Here is a 21,613-nt window from a genome sequence, read left to right as displayed (position 1 = left end):
CGAGGGATAGAGAGATAGAGAGAGAGAGAGAGAGAGAGAGAGAGAGAGAGACGCCCAGGCACCCCTTAGCAAATCCACTCAAGTAGGTGGTGGTGCTGTTGGCTGGTGGTGGGGGTGGAGGGCAAAGGGGTCCCGCAGTGGAAAGCCTGGAAGGGGTCGAGCCTCTAAAAAAAGCCCCCTTCAGACGCGTCCCCTGACAGGGGGCAGGGGGTGGTGCGAGTCCAAAATAAAACGAGCTGCCCTCGGCCCCAGCGGGACAGAGGTGAATGTGCGCGGCTGGAGCTGGTCTCCAACACTGGGTGGGGTCTTTCTGCTGCTCTGGTTCTATCGCCCTGCAGGCCAGGGATTTTATCAGGCCAAACTGTGGGATTCTATCTGCTGATCTCGCTCTGCTTTTGTTGCTTATCTGCAAGGATTCGGTGAGTTGCATTGAGCGTCAATAGGCCTATACGAGGTCTTTTACTTAGCTGTTTCTATGGTGTCTTCTCGGATATGTATCCTATGAAAAGGGCTCAAAGTGTTGTAATTTGAGAGGTTGTTTTTTGTGATTTGATTTCTAATAATTTCAGCAGTCATGATGTGCTCATGAAACATGGCCTAAATATGTCTGAGCAGATGCACCTTTTACAGAGCAACGTGTGATTACCAAGTAGCATTACTAAGCAAACAACTTCAAAATGAGTTATTTATCATGCTGATCGCTCATGCTGGCTGCGTTTGGCTTAGATAATGGACTCACAATCTCTCTCTCTCTGAAGAGCGGGACCGAGACAGAAGCAGCTATTAAACAATACATTTCAGGAGCTTGGCACAGGGGGGGGAGATAAATAGCAGAGGACTTTCTAAACAAAAAAAAGAAATAGACATTAGACACAATAGGCAGCAGCGCTCCCAGCCATTTCAAACAGTTCCCGCAATGTTCTTAGTTTTTGAAAATTCAATAACAACCGTGAAATGTGGAAAAAATGGAATCTACAACTACAAGTGTGTCCCATAACCAGGTCTTATCCGCCTCATAACTCACTTCCCTCTCTGTAAAGAGCGTAGCTGGTGTGACTATACTCTAAAGACTTAGGGGGGTGAGAAAAGAGTGAGTTGCGTGTGTTGAGGCCGGGCGTTGATGGACTGTCAAACTCACCTAAAGGAAACTCATGTTCCAGGCCATCTCTTGCTTGCTCCCACTCGGAAACACGACCCCTTAGGCCAGTGTCAGTTTAAAATAAGGCCGATGTATTTTTGCAGGTACTTGGCGCCTAGATTACTTCACTTTCCTGTTACGTGAGCTCTCAAAAATGTACTTGGCTCGTCACCAGATAGCCCGAGACTCCGAGTCACATTTTTTGGCATCAATTCCCACAGACCACCCTATGACACAGGATGCATGTTCAGAAGAAGCACAGCAACCTGTGTTGCAAATCGAGGAGGTGTTTACCTGTCTGCTGCTCCTGCCATTGTCTCCTGTCTGCACTCTCCACATACACATCCAGATTGCTCTCATATTGTATGCGATGCACTTAGAGATGCATTAAGGAAGCTGATTATTTTGGGAGGCCGGTATACGCCGCATATCCCCTCTTGACAGGTTGATAGGTTTACACGGGCATTCCGGTCATGGCTGGGCAGCTAAAATCAGGGGGGGTTAGAGTGGTGGTGGTTGTGGTGTGTGTGTGGGGGGGTCTGCTTCAGCTGATGGGTCATAGCAGAAACATTTAACATTTCCTGACCAGAAAATCCTGCCTTGCCAGGAGACTGCTGTAATATAATTACTCACTTGTAGACTCGGTGACATCTTCTCAGTCTGGGCTGCATGTGATGGAAAGGGCAGCGGCAGAATCACAGAAATAAAAGAAGCGTCAGGGTCCAGATTGTCTTTGATGACAGTAATAACTTGTTCTCTCCCTCTCTAAATCTATAGCTAGTGAAAGATATCATATGGCAATAAGTGCTTTTCTTAGCTCCATCAGCAGAATAATAATGGTGATGAGGGGGTGAGAGGTTTCTCTCTGCCCAGTAAATAACCGGTTTCGTGCCGAATGCTCTGATTTGTATGGTGCAATTGAGAGGCAGACCCCATAATGGTGAGATTTAATACTGTTTGATCTGGAGACAGAGGTAAATTATTTAAAAGATGTCACAGTGTCGCTCCGTCTAAGCGTTGTTTCCATTCATCATGGTGGGAGGAAAGACACAGATTATCAGACATTTCTGACTATCTTTAATGGAGCCCACTGAGCATCTCTCATTCAGTTTGAAAAGGCCAGCCACTCTCTGTCTAGGTCCGCCTTTTGATAGCAGGAGCAGCTTTTATAATTTAATTAATCTCTGGTTATATCTTTGATGTTGGCCATGAATATCAAAGGAATAGTTTTATTCATGATAGTTTTTAGAATTGGCACATATATGAACTCAAAAACTCAAGTAAAGATTTGTTTTGCAAAATGGGCCGACATCAGAACGTTGTTAGTGTTCTTTAAAAGCATAAATTGGTACAGAATCTTTATTATCAAGATAGGAGATGATGTTGTTGTCCCATTCATAAGTAATTGCAGCAAAAGGGCTCTATGAAAATGAACTTAACTGAGGAAAGGATGTAACATTAACATCTCCAAATCAAATTGTACTCTCTTAATTATGAAACCTCTCCTTTGACTGCTCCTGTAACAAATAAATAGGCAGCCAAGGATTTATCATAATTCGTTCAAATCAGGCAGCGATTAAGTGACTGAGGCCCCTTCAAAATGCATCATGTCAGCAGGAAAATGATGATTTCAGTCACAAATGGCCTCCAGGCTGACTGTGCTCATTTAGCGAACAATTATGGATATGATCTGGCTGTCCAAGTCTATATTCTTTAATGAGGTTTCCATTGTTGGTGACAGTGTTTCTCTTATTTTTTTTCCTCAGTGATTTTAGTTATTGCACTAAGTGTGAGGGGATTTAAACATGACAGCTTTAAAGGCCTGCGGGCAACTCTCAATGTCTTGTTAAGCAAATTATGACCACTTTACATTCTCAGGGGCAAAATCCCCTCATTTATCGACTAGTAAGAGCACACATTGGTCATGTCCCTTGTGTATGAACGCCACTATGCAAGCCAGCCGAAGCTGTCGGAGGGCGAGCCAGGCGTGGCCTCACCCAAACAAACAGGCTTAGATGCACCCCTGCGAGCCTCCTTAACCACCCACCCACCCACCTCCTGTGCACGTAATGAAGAGCCATGGCAGCGGCAGGCGTAGCGCCGAACACTAATGTGCTCTCCATGGGTGTGGAGACGGTCTGCGGTGTCAAAGCCTCATTACCTTAACAACATTTTTATAGCCCAGAGAGCCACATCAATCTATATTCCCCCTCTGTGTAATTGGACAGCCACTGGGTCTGTTTGTAATTGATTTGAATAATGCTGCTGTGTTTTATTGGGAACGGCAAGGTAGGAGAGGCGCCCACAATGATTCACGAGCACACGGCTCCGGCTGAAAAACCTGGCAACGTCCGCTCTGAGTTTTAGTGCGGCGGCTATGTATAGCGTAAGGGCATGGTGACGGCATGACCTCAGCCGCTGACAGCGCTGGAGGTCCGTGCTGGTCTGGAAGTGACAGGCCGAATGAAGCCTGTGGTCAAAGTTGGGCTTCGGTCAGATGCCCCCCTCTGTCCCCCCAGGTAAACATGCAGCATCTTTACCTCTTTAAGCCTGGCCCCTTGATAACATGTTATTTGAGGGCGAACATCTCCTGTAACCCCAGTTTCCAAGAATATGAGCTCCTTGTAAGGTGCTTGTCTATATTTAAAAACTCGACATTAGCTTATGCAATATGTGGACTGCGCTGTACACAAGTTAACAGTTATTGTTTGGACACCAGTGTTTGGTAGATCATTCCTTTGTGCCACAACAATTTATTGTCTTCAATGCATTATCAAAAATGTGTGGCTTTTTTGCTTTTGCGCATCGCAAGACATCTATCTGCAATTGGCAGATGGTAAATTGCATTGATTTCTTCCTCTTATAAACTCAAACATGTTTTGTCATTTCACAGCGATTTACCCACATCCTTTGTGCACAGATCAATATGGAGAAAGCATCTGATTCACTGAGCAGTGCAGTCCTATAATCATTTCAAATGAAAAGGCGTTGTTTTGTGAGCTCTGTCTGTGAGCGCTGCTCTTTATAACTGTTAACTTGTGTACGTGACTGTAGTAATACTGACGCGGCGCTGTTGTTTGTCTGTAGCTGCTGGCAGCTCACTGGTCACCAGGGCAGGACTACCTGAGGACACAGAGGACCAGGGGAGCGGCGCTCTCGCAGAACCCATCCCACTGAAGGACCGCATGGCCATGTACCAGGCAGCCGTGTCCAAACAGGACACCTCCAGCTACTCCAGCGGGGTGAGTCAGTCCCACAGCTCATCTCCGTCTGCCAGACATATTCTGGGGGGGGGGTTGGGGGGAGGAGGCAGGGGGCCGGGGGGAGGCAGGGTGGGCAAGGGCCCCTAAATCTGCTCCACTAGATGCAGTGGTGCCTGAAACCACTCAGGTTCCTGTTACAGTTCAGAGACTGGTTTAATAAACCCCCTTTTAGTTGTCCAAGTTTGTTTTTGAAACTCAGCAGTTCAAGTGCCGAGTAAACATAGCACAATTTACACAACAGCCCTCCAGCAGATTCTCTCTTTTCCTTTAGACATATTGGGAGCTACAGTTGACAGCTGAGCTAGAACTGTCTTGCTGTTGTCTTGTACACAACACGTTCAGTGATGCACACAAAGTATTTATTAAGGTGGCCATTGCTGCTCAGAAACTTGGAAGGCGTTTAGAAATTTACGATTTCATTTAGATGCTCTGACCAAACAGAATACTGAAGTAGCACAAAGCAGCTATGAGAATCTTTTGGATATTGCTCATGATGCCAGAGCCAGGGCTGCTAATCGTACCTGAGAGCCAAGAGCTAACGAGACGTCACCAGTGAAGAGTGGTGTAATGTAACCCTGGAGCTTAGCTTCTCCTTAGCAACACTAAGGTCAGTGTTGTGTCCAGTAGTAGAGTGGAGTGCTTGTGATTTGTACCCAGTGACATCCTTATTACAAGCAATGATGATGGCATTGTCATGCTTTATGAGTGGAATGTGATGATGACAGCTGACCCCTGGAGGGTTCCTTGGCCTTGCAGATGGCCAGAAAGCTGACACTCACTGGACAGAGGCCTAAAATAGTCAGGACACAACATGGTGGGATGCAGATGCCCCCTGCAGACTAACCTTGGGCATCAAAATTGCCATGCCAAACACACACCAATGCATATGTATACGCATACACAAACACACACACACACACACACACACACACACACACACAAACGGTAACTGCATCCAAAATAAACAAACAAAAACAAAGAACTGCTGTTGTGCTGATTGGCAGATAAAACAAACATGCCCTGTTTTCAGAAAATGATTGGCAGACAAAGCAAAAGGAAATTGTGTCTCATCATTGAAACATGAAGTCTTGGTTGGCATTCATAGCTGTTTGTATGCAGCTGTATGTATGCAGAAGGAGAGCAGATGAACTGATTCTGGTACATACAGACAGAGGGAGATGTCTCATTCTGCATGTTATATATGTGCATAATCAGGGGCTCTGTGGAGATGTGGTTGGAATCAGCAGCACGCAAAGCTGCCAGGAGTTAATGATCTTTGCTCTGCTTCATTAGGTCATGGAGGAGTCAGAGGTCTGCTCTTTGCCTGGGGGACTCGCCGGCGTACGGAAACAGTTTGAGGGAATTGCAACATCACAAAGCTCTGTCGCCCAGTTCCAGTACCAGCAGAGAACTATGCAGGTAATTAAATCCGCAGTATGAACGTGCTTTTGTTAGAAAAGAGCTTACAATCACGGCACGAGCTCCCGGTGACTTCTCTGAGTCAGGCTCATTGAATAGCCTGGCAGCAATAGAAAAGAAATTCCTTTGTGAAACTTCACAGTAAGCCACTTTTAGTCTGAAAGTCAAGGTTTTCGCCTCTGGGATGTCAGTCAAGCAAGAGAGCACAATGTAGGTAATGGGCTCGACAGAGCAGGAAGACAGAGGAAGGAGGGAGGAGGGAGGAGAAGGAGAAGGAGTAAGAAGGGAGGCTTGCTTTCGAATCTATGATTAGCGCCTGTGTAATTAGCGGTTCTCGCATTTTGAGACTCTAATGAAGGGCTTTTTGTCAAGTTCTCAAAGCACACGCGATACAAAGGGCGACGGAAAGCGAGGCATGGATGCAGCAGGTTAACGGAGGAACGGGCAGACGGACACCATGGCCGCCCCAGAACCTGTTTAATTCCCTCTCCTTCCTGCCCCAAGCACCCATCCATGGCCGTGTGCTCCAGCACATGCTGCTCCCCTGTAGGGTGCTGAGCCACACGCGCACGCAGCCAGACAGCCAGTGCAAATCTGTGCGAGTGCTGAATGATGGATGAGCTTCGCAGGCAGAGGTGCTCACCTCCTTACTATTCCAACGCAACAACAAGCAGCCCCTTACAAATGTTGTCAATCATGCGTTAGTCCTTGGTTGTTGTGTTCCGCCTGCATTGAAGCAAACTAGAAGGGTGACTGTGTTCTCTCCAGAGACTGCAGGGTTCTTTGAAGCATGAAGGTTTCAGTGCACTAGCATCGGCTCCTGCAAGTGCCCTTTACACTGTGGAGCTTGATATTGCACGACTACTGACGCTACAGCATATAGCTGTGTATTACAAAAGAAGCAAAAAGGAGCCAGAGAAACTCTGAGAATACTGGGTGTCATTGTGTCATTGCTCTGTCTCCTGTAATTTTGTGTCCCTTGATTGTTCTCCTCATCTGCCACTGTCTGAACGTTAATTAATCTCACTCCAGCTGCTTATGGCTCGGTTGTCACTGAGCTGGAGCCATTTCCTGCTGTTTCTGTGTGTGTGTGTGTGTGTGTGTATGTGTGTGTGTGTGTGTGTGTGTGTGTGTGTGTGTGTGTGTGTGTGTGTGTGTGTGTGTGACAGAGAGAGAGAGAGTGAGAGAGAAAGGGAGAGAGAAAGGGAGAGAGAGGGTGTATCTCCAGTTATTTCTTTGACGGCAGGTGTGTCTTCTATTTCACAGGAAGTGTCACACACATCCGAGGTGACAGTGAAGAGTAACACCAAAGAAAGTGTCCCGCCCCTCATGCAGGCTCAGATGCACCACCATGAGAAGGTACTGCAGCACTCTGCCGAGCAAAACGCATTTAATGACGACCACAAAAAAGGATAATTAGTCTCTAATGACAATAACAGCTAATTTTCACTTCATGTATTTGTCTGGCTAAGGGGCATTTTAATAAAAGAATAAACCATTTCTGTCAGACTGTCAGAACCTCATACTCACACACAACACCCTAAACAGAAGTACAAAATTATACACAATTAATATCCCTGTCTGCATTCTATGTAGTCTGTCAACATATGCAGATATGAAATGAAAGAAAGAAAGCATTATTGTTTCACATGACATACTGAGAAAGAACAGCCAATGCAGCGAAGGTTCAAACTCAGATGTTGCAAAATAACTAACCATGCTCTGTTTCTTACAGACAGTATATAATCAAGCTGTTGACCAGCATATGACCTCCAACTCTGAAAACCATGTTGATGGAAATGGTTAGTTATTAATTGATCATGCCTGTCCTTTTAAGTACATGTACAGTATGAAGATCTGTTATCATCAGATACAGTATACCACATGTATTTAGAAATGTAATTATGAATAATAGTAAAGCTGTGGTCTATATTTGTACATTTCAGACAGAAACAGTAATTGTCATGCTCAGGATTCCCTTAACTCACTCGGTCATCATAATTGCACTATTACACTGAGATGTAAAAATAAGAACCAGAAAATGAGTGAAGATGTCAAATTTGCTTTTCATTAGTTATGTTTACTGTTATATTTAGTGCAAATATCACTTTTTGCCAGCAGAGGAGGTTGATGAAGATGATTTATCCAGACTCACTGCCAAAGAACTGGCCAAGCATTTTGAAAAAAACATCGAAGAGGCAACTCCCAGAAAGCAGATTAAGGTATAATAGATATTCCTATTCTCTTTACTCCCCAAAAATATGTTCTTATCACACTATAATTCATAGAGAAGTGCACATATACATGTCAAAAGTAGATCTTCAGTGCACTTAGCTGTTTTATCTTTAACTGTAGCGTATTCTATCAATTTGATCAACCAATTCAATCATTGTATTAGCATGCCACAAGAAACACATATGTGTCAGACATAAGCTGCTGATTGATGTGTTTCTCTCCTCCTCCTCCTCCTCCTCCCCTTGAAAAAGATTGATCGTGGTGTCAGCAAGTTTAACTGGTTTCCAGAGGTTAACGTGTGCCATCACACACCCGACTCTGAGGCTGCTGCCCTACCATATGACAACAACACAGCACAAGAAGAGGCCTCTGCCTGTGCCATTGACTCTGATGACTTGGACTATCTCCCACCTCCACCACCAGATTTACTAGAGGAGCCTTCAGACGTTCTTGAGGACCTGCCTGCGCCCCCTGAGCCTGCAAACTCAAACGGTCACCAGTGTCCAGTGCATAAAGCCCACCAAGCCAAACAGCGCGAGCTGCTGGAGTTGAAGCGTCTCTGTAAGCACATCCACCCCGAGGTCAGGAAGACCCTGGAGAAAGAGATCTACGAGGAGGAGTTCCAGTGTCCTCACCATCACCACCATCACCACCATCACCACCACCACCACTTGGAGACTAACCAGGATGAAAACGACGAGCAGCAGTACGAGTATGAGAACAGCGGAAGCAATGGCAGCCCAGACAGGGAGTACCTCGAGTGGGACGAGATCCTCAGGGGCGAGGTGCAGTCCATGCGCTGGATGTTTGAGAACAAGCCCCTGGACGCCATCAAGGACGAATCATCCGATCCCGAGGAAGCCAAGAATAGCAGCCAACAGGAAATGATCGCCAGGGGTGACGTGAGACAGACAGCCTGGATGTTTGAGTCTCAGGCTCTAAGTTCTGCTGAACAGAGGAACACAACCGAGGAATCTTACAGAGGAGATGTGCGCTCAGCTGCCTGGATGTTTGAAAACCAGCCCCTTGATAGGCTTAACCGCATGCACGTTGGTGAGGAGGAACAAACCAAAGAGGTAGTCTTCTCTGAAGAGGTAGTGAAGGGTGATGTCAAATCGGTGAGACATATGTTTGAAAATCAACTCCTGGATTCTTATGGTGTCACTGAAACTATTGATGAACACCATCTTTTGACGCTGAGGTGTCGGAACGAGGACATCCAAGATGGTGTGAAAATAACCATCTGGAAGTTTGAGACTCAGTGCATGTGTGTGCTCAAAGAGCAGACAGGTGAAACAGTCGAGATCACCTCTGTTCGTCGCGAAGAAACCGAGAAGGGAGACGTCAAGACGTCAAGGTGGCTATTTGAGACTCAGCCACTGGATAAGATCAACAGAGACCTTTCTTTTGTTAGACTTGTGTCCGGTGTTTTCAAGGAGGATTACCATCAGGATGACGTCAGCAAGTGCAGATGGCTGTTTGAAACCAGGATGTTTGATGCCGTACATGACGAGGAGTGGGAACGTTCCAAAATTGAGAAGGAAGAAATTCTTGGAGCTGACGTACGCAAGCACTGCATGGTTTTCGAGACACAACCGATGGATACCCTAAAAGACAACTCTAATGCCAGACCTGTGACCACGGAAGACATTGTTAGAGGCAATGTGAGATCTGCCAGACACTTTTTTGAAGCAGCACCTCAAGAGTACTTAAAGGATCTTGCTGAGGTGGGAAAGCTTAAAAAGGCCATGCAAGCTGAAGAAGATAAAGGAGACGTCAGACACCAGAAATGGAAATTTGAAAATCAGCCGCTGGAGAAAATAAAGGATGAAGATGTGGAGGTGGGCAAACTCAAGACAGTGGTAGCAACTGAGGAGGAGAAAGGTGATGTTCGACACCAGAAATGGATGTTTGAAAATCAGCCGATTGAGCACATCAGAGATGAGCAGAAAGAGCTGGTTCGCACGGTTAATCTAGAGGAGTTCCACTCCGAGTCTGGCTACAAAGGGGACGTTCGCAAAAACTGTTGGGTATTTGAAACTCAGCCAATGGATACACTGAAAGATGATGCAAATGAGAGACCGATGTCAGCTGAGGAAATAGTTAGGGGTGATGTACGATCAGCCAAACACTTTTTTGAAACGGCCCCAGCAGAAGACCTCAAGGAACTTGCAGATGTGGGCAAACTGAAAAAGATGGCGGCGTCTGAGGAGGAGCGGGGTGATGTGAGACACCAAAAGTGGAGGTTTGAGAGTCAACCTCTGGAACAAATCAGAGACGAAGAGAAAGAATTCATACGTACTGTGAACCTAGAGCATCTTGATAAGGGGGATGTAGCAAATTACAAGCACAAGTTTGAAACCTATGACCTGAACAAATATGATGAGACACAAAAGATCCAAGTGGAGGGAGTAACCTGGGGTGCCGTTCAATCCAGTAAGGACCGTTTCGAAGGCAACCTTACATATGCTCTGCAGGACAGCTCCGGCCACTATCATGAGGTCAAAACAGTTCGTCGGGAAGAAATAGTCAAAGGTGATGTAAGAAGCTGCCAATGGATGTTTGAAACACGACCCATCGATCAATTTGATGAAAGTGCCACCAAGTTACAAGTCATTAAGGGCATAACACAAGAGGAAATTGAGTCAGGTGATGTAACAATGGCTAAATGGCTTTTTGAAACACAACCTCTTGACGCAATTAAATATTTCAGCAACATTGATGATGAAGAATGTGTTACCCAAGAGTCTGAGGAAATTGTGAAGGGTGACGTCAAAACCTGCAAGTGGCTATTTGAGACTAAACCGATGGATGTCCTCTATGATAAGGAGGAGATGAAGAGCGATGCTCAAGAGGTTCACAAAGGAGATGTGAAGTCCTGCACATGGCTCTTCGAAACTCAGGATCTTGATGCAATCAAGGAGGATTCAGAGAATGTGCTAAAAGTCAGTACAGTGAGCCAGGAAGACATTCAGGGCAAAGATGTACGGATGGCTCGCTTCCTATTTGAAACAGAGGATCTTGAAAACATCATAGGAGAGGACAATGAGTCTTTTAAGAAAGTTACTGAAATTGACATTCAGTCTGGAGACGTGTCCCATATGAAATATAAATTTGAGACATGTGACGTTGTGACCTCAACCTCTGAGGAAGTCTTCCAGAAGCTCAAAACTGCACATGCAGAGGATATCCAGAGAGGAAATGTTGTCAACAATAAGTGGTTGTTTGAAAACCAACCCATCGATGCTATATCTGAGACTGATGAACAGAGAAATACCCGCACAGTGACAGATGTCCAGGGAGGAAATGTGGATAAAGGACGATTCATTTTTGAAACATGCTCTCTGGACCAAATTCAGGAGGTGTCCTCTGAGTCAGAGATGACTAGATTGCAGAAAATTCTGTGCCAAGAAGATGAGAAAGGTGATGTTAGGAATTATGCCAATATGTTTGAAACACAGCCATTATACGCTATCCAAGACCAAGAGGGACAATACCATGAGGTGACCACGCTCACCAAAGAAGAAGTTCTGAAGGGCGATGTGGTCGGCGCCAGGTGGATGTTTGAAACAAAGCCTCTTGATTCGATCAGAGACTCTGACGAAGTGTACCTCATCAAAGCAGTGACTGAGGAAGATGTTGTAAAAGGTGATGTTAACTCAGTCAGGTATAGATTTGAAACACAACCACTAGACACCATTGCTGAAGACATGAAAGAAAGAACAAAAACCGTGGAGGATGTCCAAGGAGGGGATGTAAAATCAAATAAAAATCACTTTGAATCTGATCTGATGTCTGGGAACCTGGTGCGAACAGTTAGTATGAGTGAAATCCACAAAGGTGATGTGAGAACTGCTACATGGATGTTTGAAACTCACACCATAGATAAAATACATGGTGAAAACTCTGATGAAGAGACTGAGGTTGTTGAAAAGGAGGAAGACGTTAAAGGAGATGTGAGATCTGCCACCAAGCTCTTTGAAACCACCCCAATCACTGACTTCAATGAGAGAAACCTTGAGAAAACTGAAATCATGGGCAAAAGCATCAAAGAGACCCTCAATGATCTCTTCAGTCATAAAATGGTGGACTCAAAGGGCATACTTATCCAGACGGATGAGATTGGGGATATCAGAATGGCAAAGTACAACCTGATGAACAGGGACGCCCCTGAGATACAGAAAGAGGATGTCATTAGAGGAGATCTCCAGAGCATCATGATGAACCTCCTGAACCGACGCGAGTCTGAAGTGGGCCGCATCAGGGTAGACACAGAGGAGAGGGCAGACATCAACAGCACGGTTCAGCAGCTGTTCAGTCAAAAGGACATCAACGTTGAAAAAGAAGAAATCATTAGGGCAGACATCAACAGCACAGTCCAACAGCTGTTCACTCAGAAGGACATTAACGTTGAAAAAGAAGAAATCATCAGGGGAGACATTCGAGAGGCCATCAACAACCTCCTGAAGGAGGAGAACTCCGCCAAGAGTGGTATTCTGCTCCAGGAGGATGAGAAGGGAGACGTCCATATGACCATCTACTCACTTCTCAACAAGCAGGACGACACCGCAGTTGAAAAAGAAGACGTTGTCAGGGGTGACCTACAAAGCGCCTTACAGAGTCTATACAGCTCAGACGAAGGGCGGTTGGTGAAAATCCAAGTGGATGAGACAGAAAAGGGCAACGTCCATTTCTACTCTACTTGCATCGAGTCAGGAGCAGTGGATTACCTGAAACAACTCCAAGCAAGTTCAGAGGAAGACCTGTCAAACTGCGTGGAGAAAGAAGAAATAGTTGGAGGCGATGTCAAAAATACAAAACGTGTACTGCAAAACAATCAAATGCAAATTGAGCGCACAATAGACAAAGATGGCATCGTTCGAGGAGACATTCACAATGCTGTCAAAGTTTTCACGACAGAGCCTCAACTAGAGAAACTACAGAAAGAGGAGATAGTCAGAGGTGATTTGCAGGCTACTCTTCACTCCCTGACAGAGTCTGTAAACCAAAGAGTGATGCTGGAGAAAGAGGAAGTAATAAAAGGTGACATACCTGCAGCTCTCAGGTGCTTGGAGGAAGCCCAGTATCAACCCAAAGATGTGGAAAAACCCGAAATTGTAGCAGGCAACATCAAAGGAGCGCTTAGGTCGCTTGAGGAATCAGCAACCAGCAAAGTTGGAATTGTAATTGAAGATTTAGTGCCTGGAGACATCAAAGGTGCTTTAAAATCACTGGAGGAGGCAAAACAAGCTGTGAGAGGGATGGAGAAGGAGGAGATTGTTAAGGGGAACATTCACGTGGCCCTGCAGAGCTTGCATGAGGCTTCTAACGAGAGAAGAGTTCTCCATCAAGAAATTGGTGTCCAGGGAGACGTGAGAGGTGCTATTCAGCAGTTGCTGGAGCAGCCGGCCTCTCCTCAGCCACAGCGGAGGCCAAGCATTGAAGGTGATGTAAAGATGTCCATTAAATCTCTATATGAAATGCAAGACCAGGCACAGGAGGATAAAGAGGAAGTTGTAAAAGGGGATGTTAAAGGCACAATAAAATGTCTGCTGGAAACAGCAGAGCGGGCCAATACTAAAATCCAGAGAAAACAGGCGACCAGAAAGGTTAGATTCCCGAAAGCCCCGCCACATGAAGAGCATGACATATGCTGTACTTGTGCCTTGGAGAAAATGAAATCAAATTCCGCTGTGAAAAATCTGCAACCTGCACAATCTACACAAACGACTGTCAGCACAGAGGAGTCCCACACAGGCGAACAGACACAGACAACTGTGATGGAGCATAACACAATCACACAGAATCATGGCATTAAGACACTGCGGACAGAGTTCAGGAACCTCAAGACAAATCAAAAAGGCATGATCAAGCTGGGCACCAAAGTTAAGACACAAGTCATACGCGTGCCTCTTACTCCCTCCCCTCCTCCTTCTCTGCCTGAGCTCCCCCTCCCACCCCCACCCCCAGCACTGCCAGAGTGTGAGCCGTGCCCAACACCACCTCCTCCTCCTCCTCTCCTCCCAGGCGATAATGACCTCCCTCCCCCTCCTACCCCTCCTCCTCCTCCTCTCTCTCGTACTTCCTCACAGTTCGATCTGGACATGTTACCCCCACCACCTACTCCTCCACCTTCCATGACGGAGTTGGATTTCCTTCCCCCTCCTCCCTCTCAGCAGGAGCTTGATGCTATGCCATCGCAGACCCCCAGTACTTCTGTCAAAAAGGCAAAGAAGATGACGGTCAAAAAGGTCAAAGTCCCTGAACTGTGTAAAGTGCCAAAGCTCGAGCCAGTGGTTTCACAGAAAAAACTTGAAAAGCAGGAGTTGAAGGAGGAACAAAAGTCTGTGTCACATGTGACCTCGACAAGTGTCAAGACAGTACAGGAGATCAGTAAAACTGAAAGTAAGAAAAGCAGCACAGTATCATCCACAGTCACACACACTTCAGAGGCAACGACTAAGCCAGAGTCACCTCTGCAGGCTGCAAAAATTTCAACGGTGAAACTAACCCCACCTCCCTCGCCAACTCCAAAGCGGAAATCAAAATCAAAATCCAATTCTTCCAAATTCAATACCCCCTTAATTTTGTCCGAGCAAAAATACAAAAAAGAGACAGAAGAATTGAATCCGCCTGCTAGTCTGGCACCGTTTGAAATTCAAATGCACGAGTCAGTCAGCTCTGCTCTAGTAATGCTTTCCACACAGACTCAAAGCACAGAGCAATCAGAGAAGAGCATAGCATTTGATTTCACTCACGAGCATGCTGAAAAGACTGTGACCAAAGCTGAATCAGACACACCATCGCATGAATCATCCAAGCACACCGAGCCGTCAGACGCTCCCCCAAGCAAGCCTTTGATCTCTGACATAAATGAGAAATCTCCCCCGGAATCGGCCGTGATTTCCCCAGCTAAACAGAACATTACCTCTAATCAGACTTCTCTTGCTTCGTCAACAGTGCAACACAAGACCGTCTCGACTAAAAAGCACAAAACTATTACCACCAGCATGCAACAGGTGTCCTCCATGTCCTCCATGTCCACCATGTCTGCCATGTCCTCTGTTCAGTCTGTCTCTGCTGTGAACAGCACAACCTTGTTGACAGCCTCTGCAAATGTATCTACTGATGCGGAACAGTCTGAAACTGCCCTTAAAAACGTCACAGAGACCAAAGTGGAGATCATAAAAGATGTTACAAATCTTCCAAGTAAATCTCCTAAAACTGGCAGGAAGAAAGCTGACAAGGGGCAGGCCAAAACCTCCCCTGACTCGGGCAAACAAGTCAAGGAAAGTGTAGATGACAGCATTACCACTGCAAACCCACAGGTGCCCAAAACAAATGGGCAAAAAGCGAAGAAATCCAAAAAGGCTGCAAAACAGGAGGGGGCCACAGAGAAGCCACAGGCTGTAAAGGCGGATGATAAGGAGGCACAGGACACGGGGGAGAAAAAAATCCCCGAGACAAAAGACAAAGAAGTGAAGGAGGCAGAGCACACCAGTGAGAAAAAAATCCCAGAGACAAAAGCAAAGGATGTCAAGGTGAAAGAGATGAATCAAAGGCCGAGTCGCGAGGCCTCTGTGGAATCTAAAGATGGCAGAGAAGGCAAATCAGAGAGCCGTTCTAAAAAGAGGAGGAGGAAGGCAAAGAAGGATAAAGAGGCAGGCGCACAGCAAACTCCCGCTGCCTCCCCTGCATTGCCCAGGAAGGCGGTCAGTGAGAAGTCATCTGAGGTTGTGGTGGTGCAGACACAGCAAGCTGTCCTGCAGGAGCACATTAAGGTTCAGAAAGAGGAGGTGATTATCACGGAGAGTAAAGTTGAGCAGAGCATTCAGCAACAGGCTTCAGTCAAACATCAAAAGCAGGCCAAGAAAAAGAAAGGGGAAACAAGCATCCAGTCGAATCAAGAGAAAAAGGATGAAAGTCGAGAAGTGACAAGCAAGCCAGCACAAAAAGAACCCACAATGTCCTGGGCAGATATCTCTGAGGCGTCAGACAGACTTGGAGAGGTAGAGAGGTTGCTGGCTCATATCATTGAGCTGCAGGGGACCTTTGGGAAAATGGACTCAAAGTCTGTGAAGACGCTGCTCAGTGAAGTTCCTGAGTGGCTGATAGAGCCTGAGGAGAGGGCTAATTTGGAGCGAGATGCCGACAAAAGTAGTGGAGAGAAACTCAAGGACACTGTCGCTTATGTCGAAAATATTGTACAAGCCAAACTGGTATCTCTACAGGGTATCCAAGCAACGGTGGAAAAACATGAATCCGAATCCACATCTGAAAAGGTTACAATGCAAAGAGTCTCAAAAATAAGCATCGGTTCAACTAAAGTTGAATCTTCCAAAAAGAAGAAGTCTAGGTCGCAGACAAAAGAGCTGAACATAGTTCCGGTAAAAACAATCGACCCCCGTGCGCCGTCACCTTCCCTGCGCATGCGTCCACCCTCGCCCACATTCATCACCATTCAGTCCACTAAGAGAACAGACTCACCACAGAGAGTGGCCCCCTCGCCTCCCCCTCTCTTCAGGGCAGCCACCCCACCGACGCCACCCCCTCGCAGGTCGGAGAAACGCGTGAGCAGGGCCACGGCGTCGCCCTCGCCCTCGTCCAACCTCTCCAGGTCGGACAGCCTCACCAGGCTGAGGGAGGCCACCGCCAAACTCTCCCGTGGAGCCTCCCCAGACCCAGTGCCACACCCTGTCCAGGTCACTCCGAAGAGAGCTGAAGTTGTGGCATCCCCGGTGGCATTCCACCGACAAATCAAAATCGAGGGGAAGGCCCCTGAGGCAGAGAAGGCTCCTGAGGCAGAGAAGGCCTCTGAGGTCAAGAAGGATCCTGAGGTCAAGAGGGATCCTGAGGTGGAGAAGATCCCTGAGGTGGAGAAGATCCCGGTTGAGCCTTCAGAGGCTCCAGAGGGGGCAGATGAACTAACGGAGACAGTGTCAGTGAGAGACAAAAAGGAATTCTTTGAAGAGGCACGCAGAGCGGAAAAAAACAAGACGTACGTGCGAAAGGATCCCATTGACATCCCTGAGCGCTTGGGCCCCGACAACGACGAGCCAGAGACAGAGAAAGAAAAAGAGGAACTCCCCAAGGTTGACCTCTCCGGCCTCCTCAACAAATTTGAGACCCCTGAGGAGAAAGTGTATAGCAGGAAAGACCCCATCCACATACCAGAGCGGCTGGGTAGCGATATGGAAGACTGGGACTGGGAGACTGAAGCAGACAAACAAGCCACTCAAGAGGAGGAGATGCCGGCGTTCGACATCAAGACTATTAAAAATGTTTTTGAAATGAGTGAGCAAAGCCTCCCTGTCAAAGAGGAGGAAAACAAACAGGAGGAGCTGGATGCCGAAGTGAAGGAAATCACATCGGAGGCTTCAAAGGAAGAAGACTCCCGCGAGACGAAGCCCAGCTCCCAGCTGAACCTGCCTCTGCCTCCTCACAAACAAGAGCTAACAGAGAAGTCGGTTGACCCAGCAGGGTTTTCCGAAACAAAAACAACCTCAGAGCAATACTCCGGAGTGGACGAATTTGGCAACAGGATAACCGGATCAAAAACCATAACCTCGGTCTCCCAGCGCTCCGAGAGTGTCAGTGTGGCTCCGCGCGTGCCTTTCTCCTATGCCGACGCCGTGAGGAAGAAGGCCTCAGAGGCCGCTGCGGCTGCCGCTGCGGCTGATGCCGCTCAGGCTGCGGCTGCGGCGGATGTCTCCACGGACGAGCTGCTGAAGAACTTCCAGGAGACGTGGAGCGAGAGTGAGATCGTGTTTAAGAGCCTCGGATACAGCGTCTCCGAGGAGTCGACTTCACAGATTACAACACAGCAGAAGAAGACCGGTAAACATGCTTGCTGTGCATGGCATGAGTGAAAAATTAACTCCAGTCAGTGGTGGAGCATGCAGTGGAAATCACTGTTTGCCACTGACTTGAACACAGATCAATAACTCAGGGAGGTATGATATGCACAGTTTATGCAATAATTTTACATGAGATATACCAGCTTATATGATGGAGATAAATGAATAAAACATGAGAAAATGGCAACCTGTACATCATAAAGTGCTTATGGGACTTTTAATGTGTGGCTCAATTATGTTTTCTAACCCTTTCTGTGTTGTCTTGCTTTTGCAGCACAGCTGCTCTCTTGAATTTATGTATACATTTCATAACTGAATTCCCAGAGAGGATTGTTTGTGGCACGAAAGCTTTTGCAACCCACTGCTCTACTTCTCCGTGTTATGCACAAGTGATAGTAATGCTGACAGTGAGCCTGTTTGCTTTGTTTCCACTTCAGATTCGAGTTCCAAAGTCAGAGCTGTGCGCGGCGTGTCGAAGAAGGGTGTTTCCAATGGAGTCTCTAATCGCAGACAAAAAGAACTTCCATAAATCCTGTTTCTCCTGCGAGCACTGCAGGAGTAAATTAAGGTAGGAGAGCACACAAGTTAAGCATAAGTTTTACACACAATGCTTGAGAATTATGCCATTAACCACTACATGACATTATTTCTAAATGAGGTCAAGTTATTAATTATATCCATGTGTCTGATAACATTCTTTGCAGCCTTGGCAACTACGTCTCTCTCCATGGACATTTGTACTGCCCCCCGCACTTCAAACAGCTCTTCAAGATCAAAGGAAATCTTGGTGAAGGATTTGGACAAAATGATCTACTGGATTTGCACAGCTCACAACACCAACTTCATAACACAGACAGCACCAGCATTATTGTTCCCACTGCGAGAGCAGAGTGGAGATACTCTGTCTCACAGAGCAGTGTCTATTCGACAGACAGAGAGAGTCTCATCGCCACCACTGACAAAGAAACAGTCAAACCAGCGGGAAAAACAGGTCACAATGCCAGCAAAATATCCCTGACATGGCCCCCAGAAAAAGACTCCCCCCAAAGATCTTTATTCATAGACTCAGACATAAAAGTTGTCAAACCAGACTGGCCCCCCAAAAGTGAGGCACCCAAGTCTCCAAAATGTCACCAAAGAAAAGCAATCCCAACGAGCTAGGGACACAGGCACAGAGGCAAAACCAGCATATTTCAGAAGTCAGAAAACAAAAAGGTCTGCATCAACCTTCTGCTGAGAGATTTTATAGTTGTTGTATAGCAAGTAAATGTATAAAGGCCTGGTGAGGCTCAGGATTGTGGATAAGCTATGAGTAATGAAGGCAAATACTTAGAATGTGAATATAGAAGGTACTATGAAACTGACCTGCCAGGAAAGGACCATAGTGTGGGATGAGAGGAGAGGAGAGGAGAGGAGAGGAGAGGAGAGGAAAGAAGTGGAGAGGAGAGAGTGAATGTGAGTGTGTGGTTGAACACATGATCAATAGGTAAGGAATGTGCTGAGAGTGTAAGGACGTGAACCAATGAATGAAAGAGCTGAAGATGGGAAGAAGGAGCCAGATGGAGAAACTCTGCAAGAATGTTTCATATAGTTTCATACCCAACTTTAACCCAAAAGCAATGCTCCAATGTCTGTGAATGTAGCATCATTATACCCAAACAAAGTATCATAAAAAAAACCTTATGGACCTTAGTGTCCAAAAAGGCTAAGACCCTGAAATTTCATTTTAATTCAGGTACTGCCAAATTTGTTCTATACGTGGGGGAACACAAAGACAAACATACAGCAATTCTCATTCAGAGAAATGGTTACATTCTGTGTTTACATACCTCAATGTTTTTTCAGTCTTTCCAGATGTTCATTGTATTGTACAACATTCACACCCTGTATTGAAAGATCATCACATTTGCTCTCATTTTGTTACAGTGGCCATGGAGAGAGAGAAAGTTGCGATAGGACTTAGATTTATAAGTATCACCATTTGTCAGTATATATATTTTTTATTCTTTATAAGGTTGTAATATGTCCTGGAAAGTCTTTTCTGCATATCTTCATTTTTACTTTTACATTTTCAAGCACCTGGTGTGCAGCTGAAAGAACAGATCAAGCATGTTTCTTTCTTTATCATGTCATATCTAATTGGTATCAATTGTCTTTCTTTTGGATATTTTTAATCCTATTCTAAACAGGAAATATTTTACAAGGTACATTTTATCTTAGATTAGTCTTATATTCTTTGTAAAAAAAAAATCAAAACAAAAAGACAATTCCTGATAATGTTATCTTGTCAGGCTGGTTCAACAATAGTCTTTATAATTTATTGATTCAGCAGCAATAAATGATAGTAAAACCCCAGTGCTTCTGTGATTTGAGGGCTCTATGTGGAGCGACCATGTGTCTCCATGGAGGTTTGTGTGCGGGTGGGTTTTACGCCGCATTAATCACCCATCTCGGCTCTTCTTCTCATTTGAGGTTAATACATTCCACACATACAGTACACGCCTTCACAGCCTCATGATAACTGATCTAAGGAATGTTCTAGAGCCCACACCTGGGTAACACTTTATAATAAGGTGTGCTAACAAACCATTTACAAAGTATTACTAACTAGTTAGATAGTTAGATATTTACTTGCATTTGGTAACAGGTAATTATCAAATGTAAGTACTTGCAAGTAGTTTATAATCACAGTAAATAAGCCATTACAATTAATTACTGAATGATTAGCTATCAGTGCCCATCAGATTACCTACCAATACTTTATGACACCCAAAATATATGCAGTATTAAATATGCATATTGTATGCAGTGTGTAATTCATGCATAGCATACATGTTTGTTAATCGTAATCCTTGAGCTAATATAAATGTCAAAACCCCCTTATTAACATAATTCACTATTTAGAAATAACATAATAAATGGGTATTATAAAGTGCGATGGGCAACTATTAGTTACATCTTTCTTATCAATTTGTAGGTGGTTTGCAGCTCTCCAGTCTCAAGCAAGTGCTATTTATACTTTACTTACTGTAAGCTTAGTTTAAAATGATTCTGGTGTGGCTCAGCAGATGCTTTTGTCCAAAACTATGTAGAAAAATATGCAGATTCAGGCAGGATTTGAGCCTCCAGCATTGTTATCTATTTGACTATCAAAGGTACATAAAAAACATTATTCGTCGTGCATCATGACATATTTTTACAATTTATCATATCAGCCCTGGAATTTGAATCCGAGATCACAAATTGCTATGGTAATGCTATTAATAGTCGGATGTATACCCTGTATGTATACACACTTTAAGCCTTCTGTAAAAGAGAACATATTTACAATGCAGAAATGTTCTGGGGGAGTGTATTCCCATGGTTTCTTGGAAACTTTACCTTTCACTGTAAAAAAGACTGTCAGGCAAAACAGATTATATACAAATACAAAGCCAATGACAAAGTCATTTACAAGAACCAATGCCACCAAGAGGGAACATACTGTAATACATAGCATACATAACGTAATCAAACCCCTCTTCCTCGATTTATAGATTTGATTTTTATAATATCCAGCTGGGTTTTATTCCATGCCATTGACATGTAACACCTTTATCTGTCTGGGCTATGGTGACTTAAGAGGTTTCTGAAAGCAGTTAGCCTTAACAGCAGCAGAAACATAACAACTTAACGGTCCCTTGGCATATAACACTTTCACT

At 45.3% G+C, this 21,613-nt stretch overlaps 1 protein-coding gene across 2 annotated transcripts; it reads left to right on the top strand.

Moving 5' to 3' along the window:
• The first annotated feature begins 267 nt into the window (after positions 1-267).
• Positions 268-20,267, top strand: xirp2b (xin actin binding repeat containing 2b). Of its 2 annotated transcripts, none has more exons than XM_062533982.1 (9): positions 268-419; positions 4,226-4,380; positions 5,695-5,820; positions 7,087-7,179; positions 7,556-7,622; positions 7,942-8,042; positions 8,307-17,892; positions 18,350-18,480; positions 18,617-20,267. In XM_062533982.1, exons 2-8 carry the CDS (start codon positions 4,324-4,326, stop codon positions 18,439-18,441), a joined length of 10,122 nt encoding a protein of 3,373 aa, XP_062389966.1. In that variant the 5' UTR covers positions 268-419; positions 4,226-4,323; the 3' UTR covers positions 18,442-18,480; positions 18,617-20,267. The 2 variants fall into 2 exon arrangements, with proteins under 2 accessions (XP_062389966.1, XP_062389965.1); XM_062533981.1 differs by having other exon boundaries at positions 7,939-8,042.
• Positions 20,268-21,613: the final 1,346 nt, after the last annotated feature.

The sequence above is a fragment of the Sardina pilchardus genome, chromosome 4 (assembly GCF_963854185.1).
Source record: "Sardina pilchardus chromosome 4, fSarPil1.1, whole genome shotgun sequence".
In the NCBI taxonomy this organism is placed as follows: Eukaryota; Metazoa; Chordata; class Actinopteri; order Clupeiformes; family Clupeidae; genus Sardina; species Sardina pilchardus.
The sequence above is the reverse complement of the archived record's forward strand: the minus strand, read 5'-3'. Positions and strand labels throughout refer to the sequence as shown.

Bases quoted from the DNA above. Each gene is read 5' to 3' on its own strand.
- xirp2b (XM_062533981.1), top strand. From the start codon at position 4,324: ATGGCCATGTACCAGGCAGCCGTGTCCAAACAGGACACCTCCAGCTAC. The intron at 5,821-7,086 runs GTAATTAAATCC...TCTATTTCACAG, and splicing joins ACCAGCAGAGAACTATGCAG to GAAGTGTCACACACATCCGA. The intron at 7,623-7,938 runs GTTAGTTATTAA...ACTTTTTGCCAG, and splicing joins AAACCATGTTGATGGAAATG to CAGAGGAGGTTGATGAAGAT.